This window comes from Diabrotica virgifera, chromosome 4, assembly GCF_917563875.1.
Source record: "Diabrotica virgifera virgifera chromosome 4, PGI_DIABVI_V3a".
NCBI lineage: Eukaryota > Metazoa > Arthropoda > Insecta > Coleoptera > Chrysomelidae > Diabrotica > Diabrotica virgifera.
Window position 1 is genome coordinate 20713516 of NC_065446.1, and position 23544 is coordinate 20737059.

Consider the following 23544-nt stretch of genomic DNA (forward strand, 5'->3'; position numbering starts at 1 on the left):
TAAATTTTAAAGAACCGCTTGGATTGACATAAAATTTGGCATACACATAGCTAACAAGTCAAAGAAAAAAAGTGATATTGTGCCGATATGTGCTTTTGCCCTGGGGGTGGTTTTCACCCCCTTTTGGGGGTGAAAAAATATTCGTCCAAAGAAAGTCAGGAAATGGATAAACTGGCTAATTTTAAGTAACTTTTGTTCTATAGAGTTTTTTCACTAAGTCAATACTTTTCGAGTTATTTGGCAGTAAATATATTCATTTTTTCAACAAAATAACCACGCTTTTAGACGGTTTTTCGCAAATAACTCAAGTAGTAAGAATTTTGTCGAAAAAACATTCTTAGCAAAAATATAGCCTGTAAAAAATGGTGTATAAATCACGTCTCTACACCTAGTAGAAGCAGAGTTATAGCTAATGAAAAATAGGTTCATATTCGTCAAATTCCAAATGGAATATTTTAACGTGAAATAACCAAAAATTAAGCACATTTCGGGGAAAACTCATTACAACTTATTTAAAGTGTTTAAAAAAAGCTTCATTTTTGTTTTATAAAAAAATTTTCTAGCATCAAAATTGAACAAGTTCCGCTCAAAATAAAGTTAGTCCCTTTTGGTTTTGGTAAAAAAATCGAGAAAATCACCCCCTAATTAATATCTTAAATGAACTTAATCGTTACGACTTCACAAGTTTCTTGACACGTGTATATATTGTTTATATGATCTGTAAGTTTCATCGGTTCAAAGTCCTTATTATTGAAAGGGCTGTAGTTAAAAGGGGTTGAACGAGTCACTGATCACGAGTGTATGCAAATTTTGAAATACCAAATCTTAATCAATTTTTGTCTAACAGAAAAACAAAAAAATACATGATATTCAGAAAAGCAAATCTGACTTTTTTTGTTTTTCGAGATTTTTGGTATCTCTAACAATTTTTAAGTTATTTTGAAAAAAAAGCATATTTTTCAAAATTTCAATTTTTAAAAATTTTATTTTGAAACCAAATTTTTTCAAAAATAAGCACTTTGAATCGATGAAACTTACAGATCATATAAACACAACATAAGTAAAATAATTTGTGGAGCGGTAACGATTAACTTCATTTAAGTTGCTAATTGGGGGGTGGTCTCCCCGATTTTTTTTGCAAAAACAAAAGGGACCAACTTTATTTTGAGCGTAACTTGCTTAAATTTAATGCTAGAAACTTTTTGTAAAAAAAGAAATAAAGCTTTTTTTAAACACTTTAAAAAAGTTATAATGAGTTTTCCCCAAAAAGTGCTTAATATTTTAAATATTTCACGTCGAAATATTCTATTTGAAATTTGGTGAATATGAATCTATTTTTCATTGGCTATAACTCTGGTTCTACGAGATCCAGAGACCTAACGTGTACACCATTTTTTTTACTTTTTTAAAGGCTATATTTTTGCTAAGAAAATTTTTTTGACAAAATACTTACTTTTTGAGTTATTTGCAAAAAACCGTCTAAAAATGTGGTTATTTTGTCGAAAAATGAACATATTCACTCGCAAATAACTCGAAAAGTGTTGACTTGGCGAAAAAGCTCTATAGAACAAAAAGTACTTAAAATTAGTCAGTTTACCCATTTCCGGACTTATTTTGGACATATATTTTTTCACCCCCAAGAGGGGGTGAATGTCACCCCCAGGGCAAAAGCACACATCGGCACAATATCACTTTTTTTCTTTGACATGTAAGCTATACGTAGGTATGCCAAATTTCATGTCAATCCAAGCGGTTCTTTAAAATTTAGAGCAAAAACCGTGAAAGAATGGACTAAATGTATATTTGACATTGGAGGGTAAACCGATTAGCCCGATCAGGGAACACAAAATTTTACGAAAAGCTCCAAAACAATAAAGGAAGGATGAAATTTTGGGAATAGGTAGTTGAAATTGTCTATTATTATATAAGAAAAAGTTTACAATTCTATATCCCCTCCATTTTACAAAAATTGGGAAATACAGGGTGAAAAATATTTTTTCGGGACTGAAAAAATATACGTTCAAAATAGAAATTCCGTTATACGGAATTGGATAAAATGACTAATTCTAAGCAACTTTTCTTCTATACAGTTTTTTCACTAAGTTAATACTGTTCGAGTAGAAAGAAGAAAAGCTTCTTCTTCCTGTTTCGGAAGAAAAGCAATTACCCTTCTCAATAGCATCCTCTGGGACCAGTCAATATCAAACAACAACAAACATAGAATATACAATACAATTGTTAAGAGTATAATCACTTACAGCAGTGAAGTATGGCAAATAAAAGAAAGATACAAGAGAAAACTTGAAGCAACAGAAATGGATTTCTGGAGGCGCTCAGCAGGAAAATCAAGATTAGAAAGGGTAACCAACAACAGAATTAGGGAAATAATGAATGTGAAACACACAATAGTAGATGACATTAGTACCAAACAGCTTAGATGGTATGGACACGTACAAAGAATGTCCGAAGAACGACTCCCGAAACAAATCCTAACGTGGACCCCTCATGGTAGACGAAAAAGAGGAAGACCCCGCCTGAGTTGGAGAGAAGGCATAAATCGAGAAATGAGAGAAAGAGAATTGGATGAAGACCTTTGGATGGACCGAAGTGAATGGCGACTAGGCATCGGAAGACGTAGGAGAACGTTTTAAAACCGATATATATATATATATATATATATATATATATATATATATATATATATATATATATATATATATATATATATATATATATATATATATATATATATATATATATATATATATATATATAATACTGTTCGAGTTATTTGCGAGTGAATATGTTAATTTTTAACAAGAAAAACATGTTTTTGGACGGTTTTTCGCAAATAACTCAAAAAGTAAGTACTTTAGCGAAAAAAATATTCTTAAAAAAAATAAAGCTTATAAAAAACTGAAAAAAATGGTGTATGCATAAGGTCTGTAGACCCAGTAGAAGCAGAGTTGTAGCTAATGAAAAGTAGGTTCTTCTTCGTCAAATTCCAAATCGAATATTTCAATTTGAAATAACCCAAAAACGGAGCTCTTTTCGGGGAAAATTCATTACAACTTTTTTAAAGTGTTTAAAAAAGGTTTATTTTTGTTTAAAAAAAACTTCTAACATAAAAGTAAGTGAGTTACGCTCAAAATATTGCTGGTCTTTTTTATTTTTTGCTAAAAAAATCGCGAAAATCACCCCCTAATTAGCTTCCCAAATAAAATTAATCGTTACCGCTTCACAAGTTACTTTACTTATGTATTGTTTATATTATCTATAAGTTTCATTGGTTCAAGGTGCTCATTTTTGAAAAAAAATTAAGTTTAAAATAAAACGTTTTTTTAATTTTGAAAAAAAAAATGGAATTTTTTATGGAATTAACTTAAAAGTTATCAGTAATACCAAAAATCTCAAAGAGTAATAAAATGTTCGTTTTGCTTTTCTGAATATTCTTGATTTTTTGTTTTCTTGTTAGACAAAAATTGGTTATGCTACGGCTGTTCAAAATATTTGCTTAAACCCGTGATTAGTTACTCGCTCAAGCCATTTTAACTACATCTTTTTTAAAAATAAGCACTTTGAACCGATGAAACTTACAGATCATATAAATAATGCATAAGCAAAGTAATTTGTCAAGTGGTAATGATAAAATTTATTTGTGATGATAATTAGAGGGTGATTTTCGCGATTTTTTTTACCAAAAAATAAAAGGAACCAACAATATTTTGAGCGTAACTCACTTACTTTTAATGTTAGAGGTTTTTTAAAAAACAAAAATAAACCTTTTTTTAAACACTTATAAAATCTTAAAATGAATTTTCCCCGAAAAGTTTTTGGGTTATTTCACATTAAAATATTCGATTTGGAATTTGCCGAAGAAGAACCTACTTTTCATTAGCTACAACTCTGCTTCTACTGGGTCTACAGACCTCATACATACACCATTTTTTCAATTTTTTATAGGCTATATTTTTGCTAAGAATATTTTTTGCAATAAAATACTGACTTTTTGATTTTTCTCCGAAAAACCTTCCAAAACATGTTTTTATTTGTTAAAAATGAACATATTCACTCGCAAATAACTCGAAAAGTATTGACGTAGCGAAAAAACTCTATAGAACAAAAGTTGTTTAGAATTAGTCATTTTATCCAATTCCGGTCTTATTTTGAATGTAATTTTTCACCTTCGAGAGGGGATATTCCCCTCCATTTTTGTAAAATGGTGGGGATGTAGAATTGTAAACTTTTTCTTATATAATAATAGACAATTTCAACTACTTATTCCCAAATTTTCATCCTTCCTTTATTTTTTTTTGGGGTCAGATTGTTCTTTGATCGGGCTAGATAGAGAGAGTCGAGAAGTATAAATACCTTGGAGCAAATATAAACTCACAATTAGATCAAGATGAGGAGATAAAGGTCAGAATAGAAATAGCTCGAAAAGGATTTATAAAATACAAGTCAATGTTATCAAATAAGAAATTGAGTATGGACATTAGATTGCTAATATAGGCGCGTATTCTGAAAATTCCTTGGACTGCAAAAGTCTCAAACGAAGAAGTGTTAAGAAGAATTGGACATGACAGGAAGTTTATGAACACAATTAAAATAAGAAAAACATCGTATCTGGGCCACATAATTCGTAACGATAAATGAAGGGGTGGCTGCAATAACCAGGCAGCTCCACTTACTCTTAACAAAAATCGGCCGATCGTTCCCTACAAGAAACGGGTATCTCTTAATAACGGCACATAACTGGCAACGATATTTGGAGCTACCTTGCTTTCGGTTTGTAGCAAGAACCGGGCAGCTCCTAGAGAATCCTCCTTTGAATTTTTAGGAGGTTTTTTTCGATTTCCCACAAATTTTAAAATTTGGAGCTACCTGGTTATTGCAGCCACCCCTTCAAATACTCTCTGCTACACGTCATCATGCAAGGAAGAGTAGAGGGGAAAAAGGCTTGGGAAGAAAGAAGAAATCTTGGCTGAGGAATATCAGAGATTGGACTAACCTCAGTGTTGAACAGATATTTCACGTTGCAAAAGACAGAGAAGAGTTTAAAAAAGTGATCGCCAACCTTCGTTAGAAGACGGCACAAGAAGAAGAAGAAGAAGGAGTTATATTCGCGGGCATACAGATAGACGGACAGACGGGCATGAACATGCATGAAACCAGAAGTATATATTTGTTTTTGTCTTGCTGAGCGCGTCGAATAATATATCGCTTGTACTATTTCGGCGACTGACTTTAAAATAGTAATTCTGGGATCTACTCTAAAACCGGAAGTGCTATGTCAAATTTGTCACCTTTAGTACTATCCTTGGGTTATAAGCTTTATTTCGATACTTGTCATTCTATCTGTTCCAATGGCTGAGGAATTGTGTTTAAAAAATCTCTGGGACAGTTACTGTATTCTGCTCTTAAAAATAAAAAAATTGGCATGTAGAAAAAATAAAATTCATCTAGTATTTTTTATAGTCCGACAGTTTAAAGTTTAAAGTATTTTAAATTTAAAATAGACTATTCCAAATTAGCCCAGAAAGCCACTGCGCATCCGCTAGGAAAAATATTCTGATTCGGATTTTTTGCACAATCTTACTCAAAAAGGACTCCTTTTAACAAATTTGCATGTTGCCAGGACCAAAAGGTGGTCAAAAATGTTTTAAACGTATTTTTTTTTTGTTTTTTTTCCTAAAATTATTTTTTTGCCTGGAAAAAAGTTATTTTTTAGGTTTTTTGGATCATTCCAAACAGAAAAGGTCTTTAGTGACTTTTCTCTAAAAATGATAGTTTTTGACATATAAGCGATTAAAAATTGTAAAATTGCGAAATCGGCCATTTTTAATCCCCAAAAATTATGTGAAAAACTGAAAATTTGAATGTTGCCAAGGTAGAAAGATATTCCTTAAACATCGATTGATGAAATCCCGAAGAGCTTTTTGCCATACAACATTCAAAACTCCTTTGTTTTTTAATTGCTAATCAAGCGTGCGAGACACTATTTTCCACCGACAATATGGTGCAAATGAAAGGAATAAATTCGATATTTCGTAAACTGGCGACTTTAAAGAAAAATCCTGAAACGGTCGATTCATATTTTTAAGTTATGATATTGTGGCAGATATGGTATACTAGTGACGTCATCCATCTGGAGGTGATGACGTAATCGATGATTTTTTTTTAATGAGAATAGGGGTCGTGTGCTACCTCATTTGAAAGGTTCTTTAATTCTCTATTCAGTAATATAAACATTTACATAATTATTTATACAGGGTGTCCAAAAAATTTTTATTAAATTAAATTATTTGACAAAAAAGTAGTAGAAGGACACCCTGTATAAATGATTATGTAAATGTTTACATTACTGAATAGAGAATTGAAGATCCTTTCAAATGAGCTACCGCACGACCCCTATTCTTATTTAAAAAAATCATTGATTAAGTCATCGCGCCCAGACGGATGACGTCACTAGTATACCATATAATATGCCACAATATCATAACTTAAAAATAAAAATCGACCTGTTTCGGGATTTTTCCTTAATGTCGCCGGTTTACGAAATAACGAATTTATTCCTTTCATTTGCACCATACTGTCGGTGGAAAATATTGTCGCGCACGCTTGATTAGCAATTAAAAAAAAAAGGAGTTTTGAATATTGTATTGCAGAAAATTCTTCGGGATTTCATTATTCGATGTTTAAAGAATATCTACCTACCTTGGCAACATTCAAATTTTCAGTTTTTCACATAGTTTTTGAGGGTTAAAAATGGCCGATTTCGCAATTTTTCAATTTTTAATCGCTTATATGTCAAAAAATATCATTTTTAGAGAAAAGTCACCGAAGACCTTTTCTGTTTGGAATGATCCAAAAAACCTAAAAAACTTTTTTCCATGCAAAGAAATATAATTTTAGGAATAAAACAAAAAAAAAACGTTTAAAAAATGTTTGACCACCTTTTGGTCCTGGCAACATGCAAATTTGTTAAAAGGAGTCCTTTTTGAGTAAGATTGTGCAAACAATCCGATTCAGAATATTTTTCCTAGCGGATGCGCAGTGGCTTTCTGGACTAAATACACTTCACAACGTTTCCTATGGTCCCTATGAATGGTCACTATCTTCTTTTGGGAGAATACTGAAGAATGTAAATGCCATGCTATGTTTAATTTAAGGCAAAATAAATGTTGGAGCATTGGAGCATACATGGTACAGTGAAACCCCGATAAGTCGGCCTCCGATCACCCGGAAGTCCGGCTAACCCGGACCGATTTTTATCAGACAAAACAAACATTTTTCACTTCGACTGAGTTTTTTACCAAGAAATTAGCAATACTGTATACAACTGTACGTAATTTAGATGTATTGTGCATATGTATGTCATGTTTTTGACCGATTTTCATCAGACAAAACAAACATTTTTTCACTTCGACTGAGTTTTTTACCAATAAATAAGCAATACTGTATACAACCGTTAATTGAGGTATTGGAGGGCAATATCTCAATCAACGATACAACTGTACGTAATTTAGATGTATTGTGCATATGTGTGTCATGTTTATGCAATTATAATGTGTATTTGTTTGTTATTTATATGTATTTTATTAATTTTTACCATATTCTCCGGCTAACCAGGATTTTTGATAACCCGGATCGGCCGCAGTCCCGATTAATCCGACTTATCGAGATTCCACTGTATATTTATACAATTTGCAAAGTTGCATCGCACTGTAAGTTGCCTGTATTGGGCGCAGAACATTGATAAAATGTAATTGATTTTTATAGTATTGTGTATACTTTTTTATTGGAGAAAGAGGAGTTAGGAATGTAGAAAACAATAAATTGATTTATTAATTCATTTCTACAATAAAATCGTTGGTTCAAACAGGTGTTTTGTGACCTATAATGTCCCTATGTGCCAGCCACCAGAAAAATAGAAGAAAAAGAAGTGTTTTGTGATGTTTGTGATAGCTTTTGACTTTGACAGTGATGATACAAATGTCGTTTTAATTTGACAACACTTTGACTTTGACAACAGTTTTCCGATTGGGATTGGGGGCGGTGTAATTTTTTTCTATTATTAAATCGTTCCAACTGTTTGTTTACAATGGTAAGTTAGGCATTTCACCTTTACATAAATTCTATAACACATTTTTGTAGCCTACCACCCCACCTCAAATTTCGCCTGTAGAAGAACAGGAAAAGTATTTACATGATGCTTTGGGCATTGTTAAAGCACAAGCTTTTCAAATGAAAAGATCATTGGACAAAAACAAGCTGATGGATGCCCTTAAGAATGCCTCAGCCATGCTAGCCGAACTCAGAACTTCTTTGTTGTCACCGAAGAGTTACTATGAACTGTGTAAGTATAGGATACAGTGAGAGCTTAAATTAACAAAATACAGTTGTAAACCATGTATTACTCCATTATTAACATTTTCTTAATACAGTAACATATTTCAGAGTAAATTATAGCTTTATGTCAGTGTTTACAGCTCCCAGAGTGAACCATGGCCTGTGAGAGAAATTCTCTCTACTAAACTTTAGGTTTACCGACAGCCTTTGTCACTGGCCATGATTCGTTCGGGAAGCTGTACACATATAAATTATAGTTTCCCTTTGATATCCTTATTGGGACCATGCAAGTTGCGCAAAGCGACACCTATTTCTTGGCTCTGCACTTTTATTCCCACTTTTAATTGTATTGACCAATTACGTTAGTCCTGGTTGCTGGATAATTGTCAAGGCCATAGCCCAAAAAAATAATAAGAAGAAGAAATAAGATTCAGGTTATGTGATGAAAACGTAAACAATTGTATGTAGTAAATAAAATTAGTTATTAAAATGCAGTACTGCAAGCAAAATACAATTAATTAAATTTAGCTTTATATAATAATTGCATATGATATCAATATTGTGGAGCAACATATAATTTTTCTCCTTCAATGACAGTAGATATAAAATGTACGTCAATTTGACAATTTCAATTGACAATATGAATTATTTAAGAAAGTTGCAATATTTCTCCGCTATTCGCGCACGATCGTTTCACGTATCCCTTCCAAGCACTTGCACACCGCGAATACAAGTTGTTATTCTTCTATGGTAAGGCAGGAACAAAATTCCTATTATGATTAAACTAGCTATTACTATTAGTTATTATTTCCAAGCTCTTTATTGTCAATCTGAGGTTCTAAAGTAGTAAACATATTGTTCAATAAACCAAGATAAATTTTTAGGAATCCGTATTATACTACAGAATGCAAGCATGGACACAGAAGAAAATTGAGGTGATTAGACTGCAGGCACTCGAGATGTGGATGTACCGAAGAGTACCGAAGATCTCATAGGTAGATAGAATAACCAACTTAGAGGTAATGAGAGTATGCATAAGGAAAGAGAAGTACTTGTAACAATTAAGGTGATACAGTAGCGATCAACAGGTAGCCAAAACATGTTCCAAGATTGCGGCTGTAATTTTGAATATTTTTTCGATATAATTGGCACACATATTCGTAATATAATAAAGAATGGCGGTACAGAGCCCAATTTGAAAAATATATTAATATGTGGAAATTACTCTGTACTTAAATACAATATTAAAAAAAACGAGCCTGTACTGCCATTAAGAAGAACAAAAAAATACACTTTCTTCAAATAAACTTTTTTATCCGATGCCTAGATTTTGTGTCATTTTGGAAGTACTAATGAAATAAAAAATTTTAGTAGTTCCAAAATGACACAAAATCTAGGCATCAGATAAAAAAATTTATTTGAAGAAAGTGTATTTTTTTGTTCTTCTTAATGGCGGTACAGGCTCGTTTTTTTAATATTGTATATAATTACAGAGTAATTTCCACATATTAATATATTTTTCAAATTGGGCTCTGTACCGCCATTCTTTATTATATTACGAATATGTGTGCCAATTATATCGAAAAAATATTCAAAATTACAGCCGCAATCTTGGAACGCGTTTTCGCTACCTGTTGATCGCTACTGTTTCCTCTTAAGAGAAAACTGAGATATATGGGATATGTTATGAGAGGAGATAAATATTTAATACTCCAGGTCATTATGCAAGGAAAAATTCAGGGAAAAATATCCTTAGTAAGGAGAAGTAACTCATGGCTGAAGAACCTTAGGAAATGGTTTGGATGGCGTAACAATGAATTATTTACAGCCACGGGCTAAAAAGTAAAAATCGCTCTAATGATTGCCAACCTTTGAAGTAGAGACAACACCTAGAGAGGAAGAATTTTTAAGATCTCAGGATATACAAGCTCAGACTTATATGAATTAGACCAAAACTAATATTCAACACATTTTTATTTTTCTGAATCACAACGTCCAATACTTACTTTTATTAATTGAAATATTTATAAAATTAACACAAAGTAATGTGTGGAGCAAATTAATTGGACCACATATTTATACTCATTGTTACATTTTGTGGAATCACCTATCATGTTAAAACAGTATCAGTTCTCTTTGGCACAGTGCCTACTAACAGTTCTATTGACATGCCTACTAAAAAAGCTCATTTTGCTGGCCCCAAATGGTATTGCAAGTCTACAGCACATCCCTTATAGGCCCGTTATCACTGGCCCTGCTTACTAACATTTAGCAATAATCTAGATAAATGAAAGTTATTCCAAATTTCCTGAACTTTACTCTTAATTAAGAAATTATGAGAACTGGTGTAGTTCGAAGTGCTTTCTTCATCTGATGCTAAAGAGTCTGAATAGGTTAGATTAGCTAGATTATTGGCTTTTTTTAGTTAAAATAAAAATATTTCCACCAATTTTCAGATATGGCGATCTCTGATGAGCTGAGGCATTTGGAATTGTTTTTAGTAGACGAATTTCAAAAAGGAGTCAAGGTTCCTGATTTATACGAATTAGTGCAATATGCGGGAAACATAGTTCCTCGGCTCTACTTACTTATCACCGTTGGTTTAGTTTATATTAAAACTAATAGTTCCTTGAGACGAGATCTGCTCAAAGACCTGGTAGAGATGTGTCGAGGTGTTCAACATCCGTTAAGAGGCCTATTTTTGCGAAATTATTTATTACAAGTAAGAACATTTTATATGACAATATTCATTGGATAACTTAACTTGAAGTAAAAAACTGCCTGGTGTAGTTGGTGTTGTGAAAACAACAGTTATTTACATTAATTCGCTTTTATAAAAATATCTCTCTGTAAATATGTTGGGACAATCTGTATTGTGTTTAAAAGATTTAATTCTCTGAAAAACTTGAGTGTAGCCTTGTGTGTTTCATAAAATAGACATATAGTTGCATTTTTATCATTTTCGGGGTAGGCAGGTCGCTTTACCAAAGAAGAGGAACATGTGTGTGGCCCTTTTCAGGTAGAATAGTGTAAACTATCAAAGATAATAATGCAGTGATTTGAATAGAATTTCGGCAGTCCCTTCTCAGCGTCCAAAGCGATTAGTTCTTTTCTCTGTTGTTCTCTCGCTCGCAATAACTCCCTCGCACGCTAAATTTTAAGATGGTACTTAATGTGTATAATAAGGACTCTTTTTTCTCTCTTTCGCTACTAAGACAATTTATCCTTAAGACGCTTATTTGTCAAACTCGTTGTTTTTAATAAATGTTTTTGTCGCTTATCACTTTTATTTCTCGTGTGCACAACCCTTCCTATCGTGTTAATTATTAACTTTAAAACCAGACCAAATTAAATATTAGAACCAGTTCTCCTAATAGTTCACTGTTTTGTTTATATCGAAGGACGGGACATGCATATGGTCCAAAAATATTTACGTTTGTCCAATTAGGCAAAAGGTAATAATTAAACCCATTTTGCCACGATGGGGTGAGATTCAGTAAAAACTCACACCTGTTGGTATAAAATATAAGTAAGAATTAAAATTCTAAAAAATCCAAAAGGATTACATTTATTGTTCAGAACGTTTTCGGACTTATCAGTTGATCATCAGTGAACCTAAAAGCAAGTAATCCCACTTAATAAAATTGAAAAAGGGGTGAAATTTTGACTCATAAGAATTGAAAAGTGTGGTTAAGATTACTTACTCCGTGTCCTTACAAAATAGTCACAATGCCAAACACTGGTTGGGTTAAAAGTTTAAACTACAGTATAAAAATGTAGTTAGTTACTACATTATAAAAAAGTAAAACTATAATGTAGTTTGAACTTTTAATCCAACCAGTTTTTGGCATTGTGGCTATTTTGCAAGGACAATGAGTAAGTAGTCTTAGGGCCGGTTGTTCGAACGCTAATCAACAATGTACTACTATCAAATAGGACTGCAATCAAAGGACCACTATCAAATATTTAATTACTGACACAACTGTCAATGTCAAATTTGGTTGGGTTGCTGAAAACATAATTGATTATAATTATGAGATTAGTTAATCAATTAACATAACAATTATTAACATAATTGATTAACTAATTTTATAATTGTAATCAATAATTATGTTTTCAGCAACTCAATAAAAGTTGACATTGACAGTTGTGACGGTAATTAAATATTTGATAATGATCATTTTTGATTAGCGTTCGAACAACCGGCCCTTAACCCTTAACTACAGAGATCCGGTATTTTTTACCGGTGGGCTTTCCCAAAATGCGGATTTCGTGGTAACCTCGCCACTTACAAGTTCATGTGTCTCTATACCTCTCGGGCAGTTTGTATAACAGTGTAAGTGTAACAAGTAAGTATTTTTATGTGGGTACTATATTTGTAAATGTGAAATATATATTATTTTTTTGTGTTTTTAGGGAAAAAGTAAAGAAATGGACTGTGGTAGTCATCATGGACCTTCATTGAAGGTTAAATTTAAAGATAAAAATTTTGAGGCAACTTTGCAAAAATGGAATTGCCATTTAAGCATGTGACAATTTTACCCCTTGCAGATTTTTTCTCATGGATCTAAAAATTTTCGTAAATGCTATTTTATGTTTCCTTTGTGATTATATGTTACGTTTATTTGTTAAAAAAAGTCTAAATTTTTGCTCATAGCATTTATGGCCGTTTGTTTCATTACACCAAAAATGTGACCGAAATTTCTGGTTTAATAGATTATTATTTAAAAATCTTGTATTATATTATTAAAATCACTCATTTTACCATTTTTCTCATATCTAGAGACTCCAGAAAAACACATAATGCATAATTTTTTTGTTTTTTATCATTAGTTTTATATTTTGACTCTATTTTAGAATGACCGGTAAAAATACCGGGGATCTGTTGTTATGTGGTAATAATGGGATGTCTGTAGTTAAGGGTTAAGCACACTTTTCAATTTTTAACAGTCAAAATTGCACCCCATTTTTTAATTTTATTAAGTGGGATTACTTGCTTTTAGGTTCACTGATGATGGACTGATAAGTCCGAAAACGTTCTGAACAATGAATGTGATCCTTTTGGATTTTTAGAATTTTAATTCTTAATTAAATTTTATACCAACTACACTAGGGAGTTTTTTACTTCATGTTAAGTTATTTAACTAGATGGTATACAGCCAATTTTCGGGAACTACTTATCCTTTTTTATTTATTTATGTATATTCATTGCAATTTAAACCTTATTTCTTTTTTAGTGCACTAGGAATGTTTTACCTGACACTCCAGATTGTGATGGTGATTGTCCAGAAGGAACCGTTAAGGATTCTATAGACTTTGTGCTTATGAATTTTGCAGAGATGAATAAATTGTGGGTGAGAATGCAACATCAGGGACATTCTAGAGATAGGCAAAACAGGGAAAGGGAAAGAGAGGAATTACGGATTCTAGTAGGGACCAATTTGGTAAGATTGAGTCAACTTGAGACTGTTACATTAGACAAGTATCAGAAGTCAGTTCTGCCTGGGATTTTGGAACAGGTATGTTGAATTTTGAAAATTATTGGCAAGTTTGTTTCTCTAGACATATAGCTCACCTAAAATCAGAGATTTAAATTAAAATGTCTTAACACATTGATGGCTTAAAGCACACTTATTGTATGTCCATTTTTTTCTATTATTGAGTTATGCACTGTGTCCTAGATTTTAACAATATTTCAGATAATTTCAAATATATTAAAATTAATCCACTATAATATTTAAATATATTAAACTTACACATGTAGGTATTAGTGCAAGGTTGCATTTCTGTATAATAATCTTGACATACATATACGAAAGTATTACAAACATAGGTAATCAATAAGTATTCATACACAGAGATATTTAGGGCAGTCTATATTGGGGTTACTTTAGAGAGTGCCACCTCGAAGAGAGGACGTTTCATTCCATCGTCAACTGGGTACTAGAAACCACTAAGTGTACCCTATATAATAATAAAGAATTTAATGGGAAAATAGTGTATCCAGTTAATCAACCCCATTGTTAGGGTAGCAAGAACGCGTTACCACCATAACTGTACCTTGATGACCTCCTAACAGTCTATCATCCTACATAGACATTGCATGTCCTAACGCATTTGGTGTGGTATAAATGACATTTCAAAACTGTGCACTGTAGCGCTGTGCTACAAGAGCTTAAACATTCAAAATCGATTTTCTCAAAAAGTACGTGCATGGACATACAATAAGTGTGCTTTAAGCCATTGACATGTTCTACACCCTCCTTCTCATTCCTATTTAATTGCATTCATTCTCTGGTCAACACTTCTTGTCTAGTTTATGTTATTTTTATTCATTATACGTCATAAGTAAATACTTTGCCTAACCTTAATAATAAATTTTTAGATCTAGTTTTTTGTACGCAGAGGGATGCAGTTGTGTCGATTTCTTCTGATATTCTATTGAATACTTCTCAACATCATTCAGTTTATATTGTTACCTGCAGCTAATTTAAATTTGTTTCCTAAATATGATGTCTTTTATCATGATTTTAAAAAATGTAATTATCAGGTTTTAAATGAACATTTAGCATCAATTCCTTGGAACGAGGTATTAAATGTATCAGATATTAATTGCTGCATAGAAGATTTTTACCATATTTTATATGACGCCATCAGTATGTTTGTTCCTGTCAATCGGTTTAAATCGTTGAACTTTCCAGTTTGGTTTTCACGAGAATTGATTCAACTTGTCATACAGAAAAAAATAGCTCACCGGAATTTTAAAGCGTCAGGCAACTCATATGAGGAATTTTTAGTGTTAAGGGAAAGATGTAAATCATTACAAGCAGTATGTTATAAAAACTATTTAGAGAATATTCAAGCAATCCCCGCTCTTTTTGGAGACATGTTAATGCTACACGTGGGTCTAACGCTTATCCTAATGTAATGTCTAATGAAGGTGCGGATGTAATAGCTCAGTGTGGTGAGGAAATAGTCAATCTATTTGCCAATTATTTTTCGGGTACATATAATGATAGTGAGTATAATTTACCTAACTTTGAATTAGAGTACAGTGTAGATATCCAAACTCTGGAATTTAGTCTGACAGATGTTTTTGAGGGAATTATGAGTTTAAAAACTACATATTCTTCAGGGCCTGATGGTATACCTGCACCACGTATTAAGAACTGTATGTTTTCCCTTTGTAAACCTTTACAACAAATTTTCAATTTATCATTGTCATCATCTATATTTCCACATTATTGGAAAAATAGTTTTCTTACACCTATCTATAAATCTGGCAATCGTGAGTGTGTAAATAATTATAGAGGTATAACTATTCAATCAGCAATCCCAAAACTTCTAGATAAATTGGTATCGATAAATCTTACCTGGGCTTGCCAAAACATAATTATTGATGAGCAACATGGTTTTTCTAATGGAAAGTCAACTATAACAAACCTTGTCAACTACCAACAATACTTGTTGGGTGCATTTGAGAATAAGATTCAGGTCGACAGCATTTATACTGATTTCTCAAAGGCATTTGACAGGGTTAATCATAACCTGTTGGTTCATAAACTTCATGCGTCTGGCTTTGGTGAACCCATTGTTAATTGGATTAAAAGCTTTTTGACGGGACGTACACAACAAGTTCGTATCAACAATTATGTTTCTAAAAAATTCCATTGTTGTTCTGGTGTCCCACAAGGGTCTCATTGTGGTCCCTTTCTCTTTAACTTGTTCATTAACGATATTGGTAAGGCTATCAAAAACTCACACTTTCTACTATTTGCTGATGATCTTAAGTTATTCCGTTACATACATGATATATCAGATAGAGATCTTCTGCAAGATGATGTTAATAATATATGTTTATGGTCGAAACAAAATGGTTTAAGCCTAAATCCGACTAAATGTTCTTGTATTTCATTTGGTCGTATAAATAATCTAACAGCTAATAGATATGTTCTTAATGATGTACTCTTGGATTCAGTTACTGAGATTAAAGATTTGGGTGTATTATTGGATTGTGCATTGACATTTAGAAGCCATTATCTTAAAATTAAGGAAACAGGATTTCGCAATCTTGGTTTTATATATCGCAACAGTCATGATCTCTCACCTACTGTATTCAAATTACTGTACTGCTCTCTAGTGCGCTCAGGACTTGAATACTGCTCTGTTGTTTGGTCTCCATTTCATCAAGTTTACGTTGATGGATTGGAGAGTGTTCAGCGGAAGTTTCTAAGATCTTTAGCTTATAAAGCACATACTAATATAAGAAAGACTGAAAATTTCGTCATAGATTATTCTGGAATAATGTCTCAATTTAATGTTGCTACACTGAAGAACCGCAGGTTGAGAGTGGATATGTTGTTTCTATTTAAAATTCTAAACAATGTTATTAATTGTCCCTCGTTATTGGATAATGTCTACTTAAACACAATACATAGAACTAGACACACTGCACTCTTTTATATTCCTTTTCATAGGACTGAGTATGCTCGTCATTTTCCCTTGTCGAGAATGCTCAGCTTATGCAATGACATGCTACTTGATCCATTCTGCCCAAGCATTAATGTCTTCAAAAGGCAGCTTGAGGGTTTAATGATTTAAATATGTGATATTTTTCATCTTCTGAGATTGGATATACTGTGTTATTTTACAAATTTTATTGTTTAATTGTCTTTTATTCGTTGATTTTTTATGTTTTTTTGTACATGATCTTTACTTTTACTATTTTTTTTTGTATTCGTTTGTAAATGGTTCTACCGTTGAAATAAATAAAATAAATAAAATAAAATATACAGACATTTCTTTGAATTTTTTTGAGGAGATCCTGGTAATGATGCCTGTTAATATTGGTAAGGTTCTTGCTAGCTCCTTCTTCGTAGATGCTTCTCATATTGCATGTCAATAAAGGATATTTCTGACTCTTTGATTTTAAAAAATACGATATTGTTCGGAAGCTATTTATTTGTGGCATTTTTGTAATTAACTATTCTAATTGGGAAATAAGCTACAATTTAACTTGAAAAAATAATTTTATTAACGTTTCTACTTCCACTTCGGATGTCGTTGTCAAAATAAAAAAATATTTTGGCAACGATGTCCGGGAAGTCGAAACGTTAATAAAATTATTTTTTCAAGTTAAATTGTGGCTTAATACCCAATTAGAATAGTAACAATTTAAACAAATACGATATTTTTTTAGGTTGTGAGTTGTAGAGATGCAATTGCTCAAGAATATTTGATGGAATGCATCATTCAGGTATTTCCAGATGAATTTCATATTCAAACATTGAACCCATTTTTGAAGTCCTGTGCGGAATTAGAAGCAGGAGTCAACGTTAAGAACATTGTGATATGTTTGATGGAACGACTGGCTTCTTTTAGCCAAAGATCAGATGCTATTGGAGGAGAAGGTAAGACTTTTATGACATTAACTCTGATACTAACCCATTTGCTGCCTATCTAAGAGAATGGAACTCGGTTAGGAGCCATTATGTTGAATAGTACCTGACTGAAGTAACTATATTACTCGCTGGGGCGTGATCGCAGCGAATGGGTTAAGAGATATTAACTCTGATATTAAGGTAGCTTTGTTTGCCTCAACCGCTGAAGCAATGAACAGTATCTTTTGAACCAACACTGCATGAAAGCGACATGGCCATAGAAAAAGTGAAAGGGCACAGAGCAGCTGGCCCTGACAATATTTCACCAGAGTTGTTAAAAGTTTGCCCAAGCACAACAACAGAGCTAATCAAACCAGTCTTACAAAGAGCCTGGAAAGTCGAAATATTCCCCTAAGAATGGAAAGCAATAATTAAGATACCAAAAAAGGGCGATAAAAGATATTGCGAAAACTGGAGAGGAATCATACTTCTGAATACCATAAGTAAAATAACAGCAATAATTATAAACAACCAACTGACAATGTGGAACTAATGTTAAGGAAGGAACAAGCCGGATCCAGGCCAAACCGATCATGCATAGACCAAATTAACACAGAATAATTGTAGAACAGTCACAAGAATTCAACTCTCTTGTGCTTTGTGGACTTCTAGAGAGCCTTCGACAGACGGTATAAAAATCTTCTTCTTCTTCGTCTTAACGTACCCTATCAAGTCCCTTTGTCGTTGGCGATTAACATGGTGAAACTGTCTCTGTCTCGAGGTATTCTAAATAGTTGATCTGCTTTCTTGATTCCTGTCCACTCCCGGATATTCTTCAACCAAGACGCCTGCTTTCTACCAATTCCTCTGCATCCTTCGATTTTACCCATCATAATAAGTTGAACAATATTATACCGGTCTCCCCTTACTACGTGTCCAAAATAGGCCATCTTTCTATATTGGATGTTATCAAGCAGCTCGCGGGCAGCATTTGCTCTCTTAAGGACATTTGTCAGCATAGCCGTCGGATATTTTTAATGTCCATGCTTCGACACCATACAAGAGGACTGACCAAATGTAACATTTAATCATGCGCTTTCGAAGTTGAAGTTGCAAGTTATCATTACAGAAGAAGGATCTCATTTTTAAAAATGTCGTGCGGGCTATCTCGATTCTACATTTTATCTCTTTATCTGGATCTATGGTTTGTTTCTAACCAAAAGGAGTGATTCGAATTTACCGCGCTGTATTGCTTGTTTGTAATTGGTCCAACCGCAGGCAAGTTTAATCCACTCTTATAAAATTTTGACACTAATGACATTTATCAAATTTTGACACTAGTGACATTTCATAGGTTAATTAAGTTATATCGGCGATTTTTGTGTTTTCTGTGATATTCCTTTAATTTTTAGATTGTTAGTCTACTTTTATATAAAAAGCAGTTGTTTTTGGAACTCTTTAGCGACATATTAATTTAATATAATATTTATGGATTACCGTTGAGGGCCGACTAGATCAACCAAAAAAGAAGATGTATTTGGTTATTATTCTAGTGACTTTCTTGGGTGTGAATTTGTCTTTTTAGTTTACTCCTTCTGGTTAAAAAATAAACTATAGTTGTTCAGTAATATGGCAACCAAGATATTTAAAACTGGGTACTCTTTGAATTATATGACCATCAACATATAACCGTGAATCTTGATGGGCCAAACGGCTAAATACCAAGTATTTTGTTTTGAACAGTTTATGTTTAGGCCAAACTCTCTTCCCACTGTGTCAATGGCATTTAAAAGGTGTTGTAATCCATTCATATCATCACTTAAAATAACTGTATCGTCTGCATATCTGATTGTATTTATCAGAATTTCATTAACTTTCACACCCCATTCCAAATTATGCAGCGCTTCCTTAAATATTCTTTCTGAATATAAATTGAATAACAGTGGGGACAGTATACAACCCTGTCTGACACCTCTTTATATTTTGCATATTTCTGCCGATTTTCCATTTATGCAAGCTGTCGCTGTTTAACGCCAGTATAATTTTTCTATGATTCGTACATCTTGACTATCAACTCCTTTATCCTTTAATATTTTAATAAATTTGTGATGTACTTGATCAAAGGCCTTCTCATAGTCAATAAATATAGCAAAGACGTCTTTCCTTTGATCTTGGCATTTCTCCAATAATACATTTAGTGCAAAGAGTGCGTCCCGGGTTCCCAGTCCATTTATGAAGCCAAATTGTGTTTCATCCTGGTCTTCTTCACATTTATCTCTGATTCTACTGTGGATGATAAGTAGAAAGATTTTCAAAGTGTGGCTCATAAGGCTTATCATTCTATAATCGCTACAGTTTTTGGACGTTGTTTTTTTGGTAGGGTTATGAATTCGGACTTTAACCAATCTTCAGGGATATCACCAGCCGAATAAACATCATTGAAAAGTTTGACTAGTATTTTAATGTTTTCCTCATTTATGAGCTTTAACATTTCTGTAGGTATGTTGTCAAGACCAACGGCTTTCTTGTTTTTTTTTGGTTTTTTTTTGTTTTTTGTTTTTCTTGTTTTTTTTTTGTTTTTTTGTTATAAAAATCACTAAACGAGAGATAGCGGAAAAAATAGTAAATCTTATCAAATAACTCCATAGTGATACAGAAAGACAAGTATTAAACAACATCCTAACTCTGATTCAATAATTCTAAAACGAAGTAAAATACCTAGCTGTATCCCCTCCACTTTTTAACATTCTACTGGACTATGTACTAACAAAGGTAAACTTCCATATCTAAATACTTATGGTAAATAAACGTTGTAGCACATACATAACAATACTTGAAACTAGAAATATACAGATTACAAGAAGAATTGAATAATCCAAAAGTAAACAATTTGATCACATAGGTATAAGAAGATAGAGGAAAAGAAAGAAATTGGGGATATAATGAACTGGCTCGAAAAAAAAGGAACAAACACCACTCCAACAATAAGTTTAAAATTTTTTTTGCACTTTTTCATCATATTCTGAATAATTTCAAATTTTTTAGGGGGAAATATCCTTAAAGAAGTCCAACTTTTTGAAGTATTCTCAAATCAGGTGTCATCAATTATTGAAACTCGTCAGTACTTACCTCCTGAAGACATGATTGCACTTCAGGTAGCTCTGATTAACTTGGCACTTAAGTGTTACCCAGATAAAATTGAATATATAGATCAAGTTATGCTTTCAAGTGTTGAGGTAAGAGTTATTTTTTTGTATTCTCCATTTTCTTTTAATTTAACCAACAACATATACGATAATGTCACTGTCACTTAAAATCATAAACATCAAAATTCATAGTAAACACAGTATCAACGACATGCCATATTGTTTATCCTTGTTTAACTTATTGTGGTTTCTATGGACAAGCGGCTTAATTTTGCGATACTAGTTTCTGTGAGTTAAAAAGAGACCTAGTATAAAGAGTAGTTCGTGAATAATTTCATGCATGAGAAAAGTTAGAGTGGAAGAACTTTATATTTATGTTGCTACGCTGCTCTAAAATATTAGACAAGGGCGCATCTGTAAAAATATTAGTACATTTGGATGTTGTGAACTTGAAAATAACTTATATAATAATATTTGAGTTATCCTCCCACTCAAAAAGGTCCGGAACATTGTTTAGATAATCAAAATGTCAAAAAATGAAGGAAAAATTCAATTTTTTTCTTCGTTTTTTTAATTATAACTTTAAAAGTATTCGTTTCCGAGAAAAGTTGTACTGACACTAAAGTTGCGTTAATAAATTTCCTACAATATAGGATTAGTTAATTTTTTTAAAAATTGTCACCCTTGTTGCAAAATAGCAATAATTGCGAAAAAAACATAAAAAGGCAAGTATTCGCATTTTACGTTTTTTAACCATTTATGCTACACTTAGGACCTTCATATTTTACCCAGAAAAACTTTATGATACATTAAAACAATATTGTAAATTTCATTAGGATCAGTTTAACAGATTTTGCAAAATAAATTTTGCAATCCAGCTTTCGCAAAAAAATTCATTTTTTTAAAATGTTGCAGGACTGAAAATAAAGCAGACAGCAAGTTTACATTTTTTTACAGGTAGAAGAATACTGTACCTTTGATTTTCAGTTTGCAAAATTAAAATCGGTTAACTACCACCACGTCAGGAATTTTTTTAAATTAACATTAATTTTTGGTGCTAGGCGCAGGACAGCGGATACGTTTGCTCTGATTGAGCATTTCAGTGAACTTTGATAATGATTGGTAAATTTTAATTTTTAGTACATTTCGATATGAATAAATAAATTTGTTTATTGCAAAATAAAAACACACACTCTGTCCTTTGAAATAACACTTTTTTTAGCAAAAACTTTCTTTGTTCATATATTTTAACTTAGAGAATAAAAGTTTATTATTTTTAAACATAGGTATGGTATTATAATATCACCCTGTACAAAAGATGTTTAAAACTCATTCAAAGTCATTAATCCATGTAGTATCTGTTCTTGGATTCAATAACCGCAAGTAACATTGAATTGTCATGTTTTGTTATTATTTAAATGTGTATATAAACATTAACTCGGTCGAGAAAGATTATTATGATTATTGATGTAGTTGGAAGGTATTCGCCTATAGGATAGGTCAAGTTAATATTGTAAACAACTTATGTAGTGAATCATCGACTTCGAATTAAATACAATGTTATCGGAAAACCTGAGTTTTAATTAATTGGGACCAGAAGGCATAACATCACACTATTTAATACATGGCTGATCCTGCAGACTAGAGGAGGTCTTCTGAAAGGAGCAGAGATGGTGGCGCCAGCGTGGAAATACCGACGACGAAAATGGGAGTTGGACCAGGACCCAGGAAGACGATCAACCCAGTGAGCGACAGTGAAAAGACAAAGTGATAAAATGTAAGTAAGAATGTCTATCTTTATTAAAAATGCTTCCCTCGTTTTTATATTATTATTGAACATTGAATATTAATCTTTGCTGATTTTTGAATAATTTATGAAGTATCGATTTTTTTTATCTATGAATTTTGAAACATGAAGTGGTTTTTTGAATTGAATATTTTTATCAAAGTTTATTATATATGTTATTATTGAATTTTTATTGAATTTTGAATTTTTATTGAATTTATTTGAAAAATCTCTATCCGATTTCGATTTTTAGTCCGGTTATTTTTGAATATTTTATGGAATCTCGATTTTTTTTTCAACAATTTCTATCGAATTTTGAGATATGAACTGATTTTGAATATTTTTATCTAACTTTTGCAGATGCTATTTTTGAATTTTTATTGAATTTTATTAGCAGTTGTTTTTGTTATTGATCTTTTAGATACATTTTTATCGATTTTGTGTTAAATTTTGTATGATATGAACCTGAATTAATAATTTTTGTGTGACTAATGATATATAAATGATTTTTTTTAATGAATAATGATTAGGGATGACATACAACAAACATTGCTATAAGCAAGAGATATATTTTTAACGAACCGACCTGATGAGTCGAGATAAGGAATTTGAAGAAGAACTATATAGATTAGAAGAAGAACTAACAACATTGTAAGCTAAATATTATGAGGCAAGACAATAAGAAACCCACTGCTCTTGTCAAATTAGGAAGGTACTAATGATTTATAGAAGCTTGAAAGCTTATTAAACCCCACTCTGTGTTTTGAAGGGTACCTATTTTATTCATGATTATTCGTGAATAAACAACGGCCTCAAAGCAAGGGATTGAGGTTGTGATATTTTTAGAAGAATTTGAACCGCATAAAATACCTATTTCGTG

At 32.2% G+C, this 23544-nt stretch overlaps 1 protein-coding gene across 1 annotated transcript in view; it reads left to right on the forward strand.

The window, feature by feature from the left end:
- The first annotated feature begins 7940 nt into the window (after nucleotides 1–7940).
- Nucleotides 7941–23544, forward strand: part of LOC126882942 (vacuolar protein sorting-associated protein 35) — a 49793-nt gene continuing 34189 nt past the window's right edge. Inside the window, exons 1-6 of the mRNA XM_050648019.1 lie at nucleotides 7941–8107; nucleotides 8158–8359; nucleotides 10809–11074; nucleotides 13590–13871; nucleotides 17552–17762; nucleotides 20778–20968. Of these exons, the coding sequence (XP_050503976.1) occupies nucleotides 8105–8107; nucleotides 8158–8359; nucleotides 10809–11074; nucleotides 13590–13871; nucleotides 17552–17762; nucleotides 20778–20968 (1155 nt within the window). The 5' untranslated portion in view covers nucleotides 7941–8104. The remainder of the gene's footprint in view (nucleotides 8108–8157; nucleotides 8360–10808; nucleotides 11075–13589; nucleotides 13872–17551; nucleotides 17763–20777; nucleotides 20969–23544) is intronic.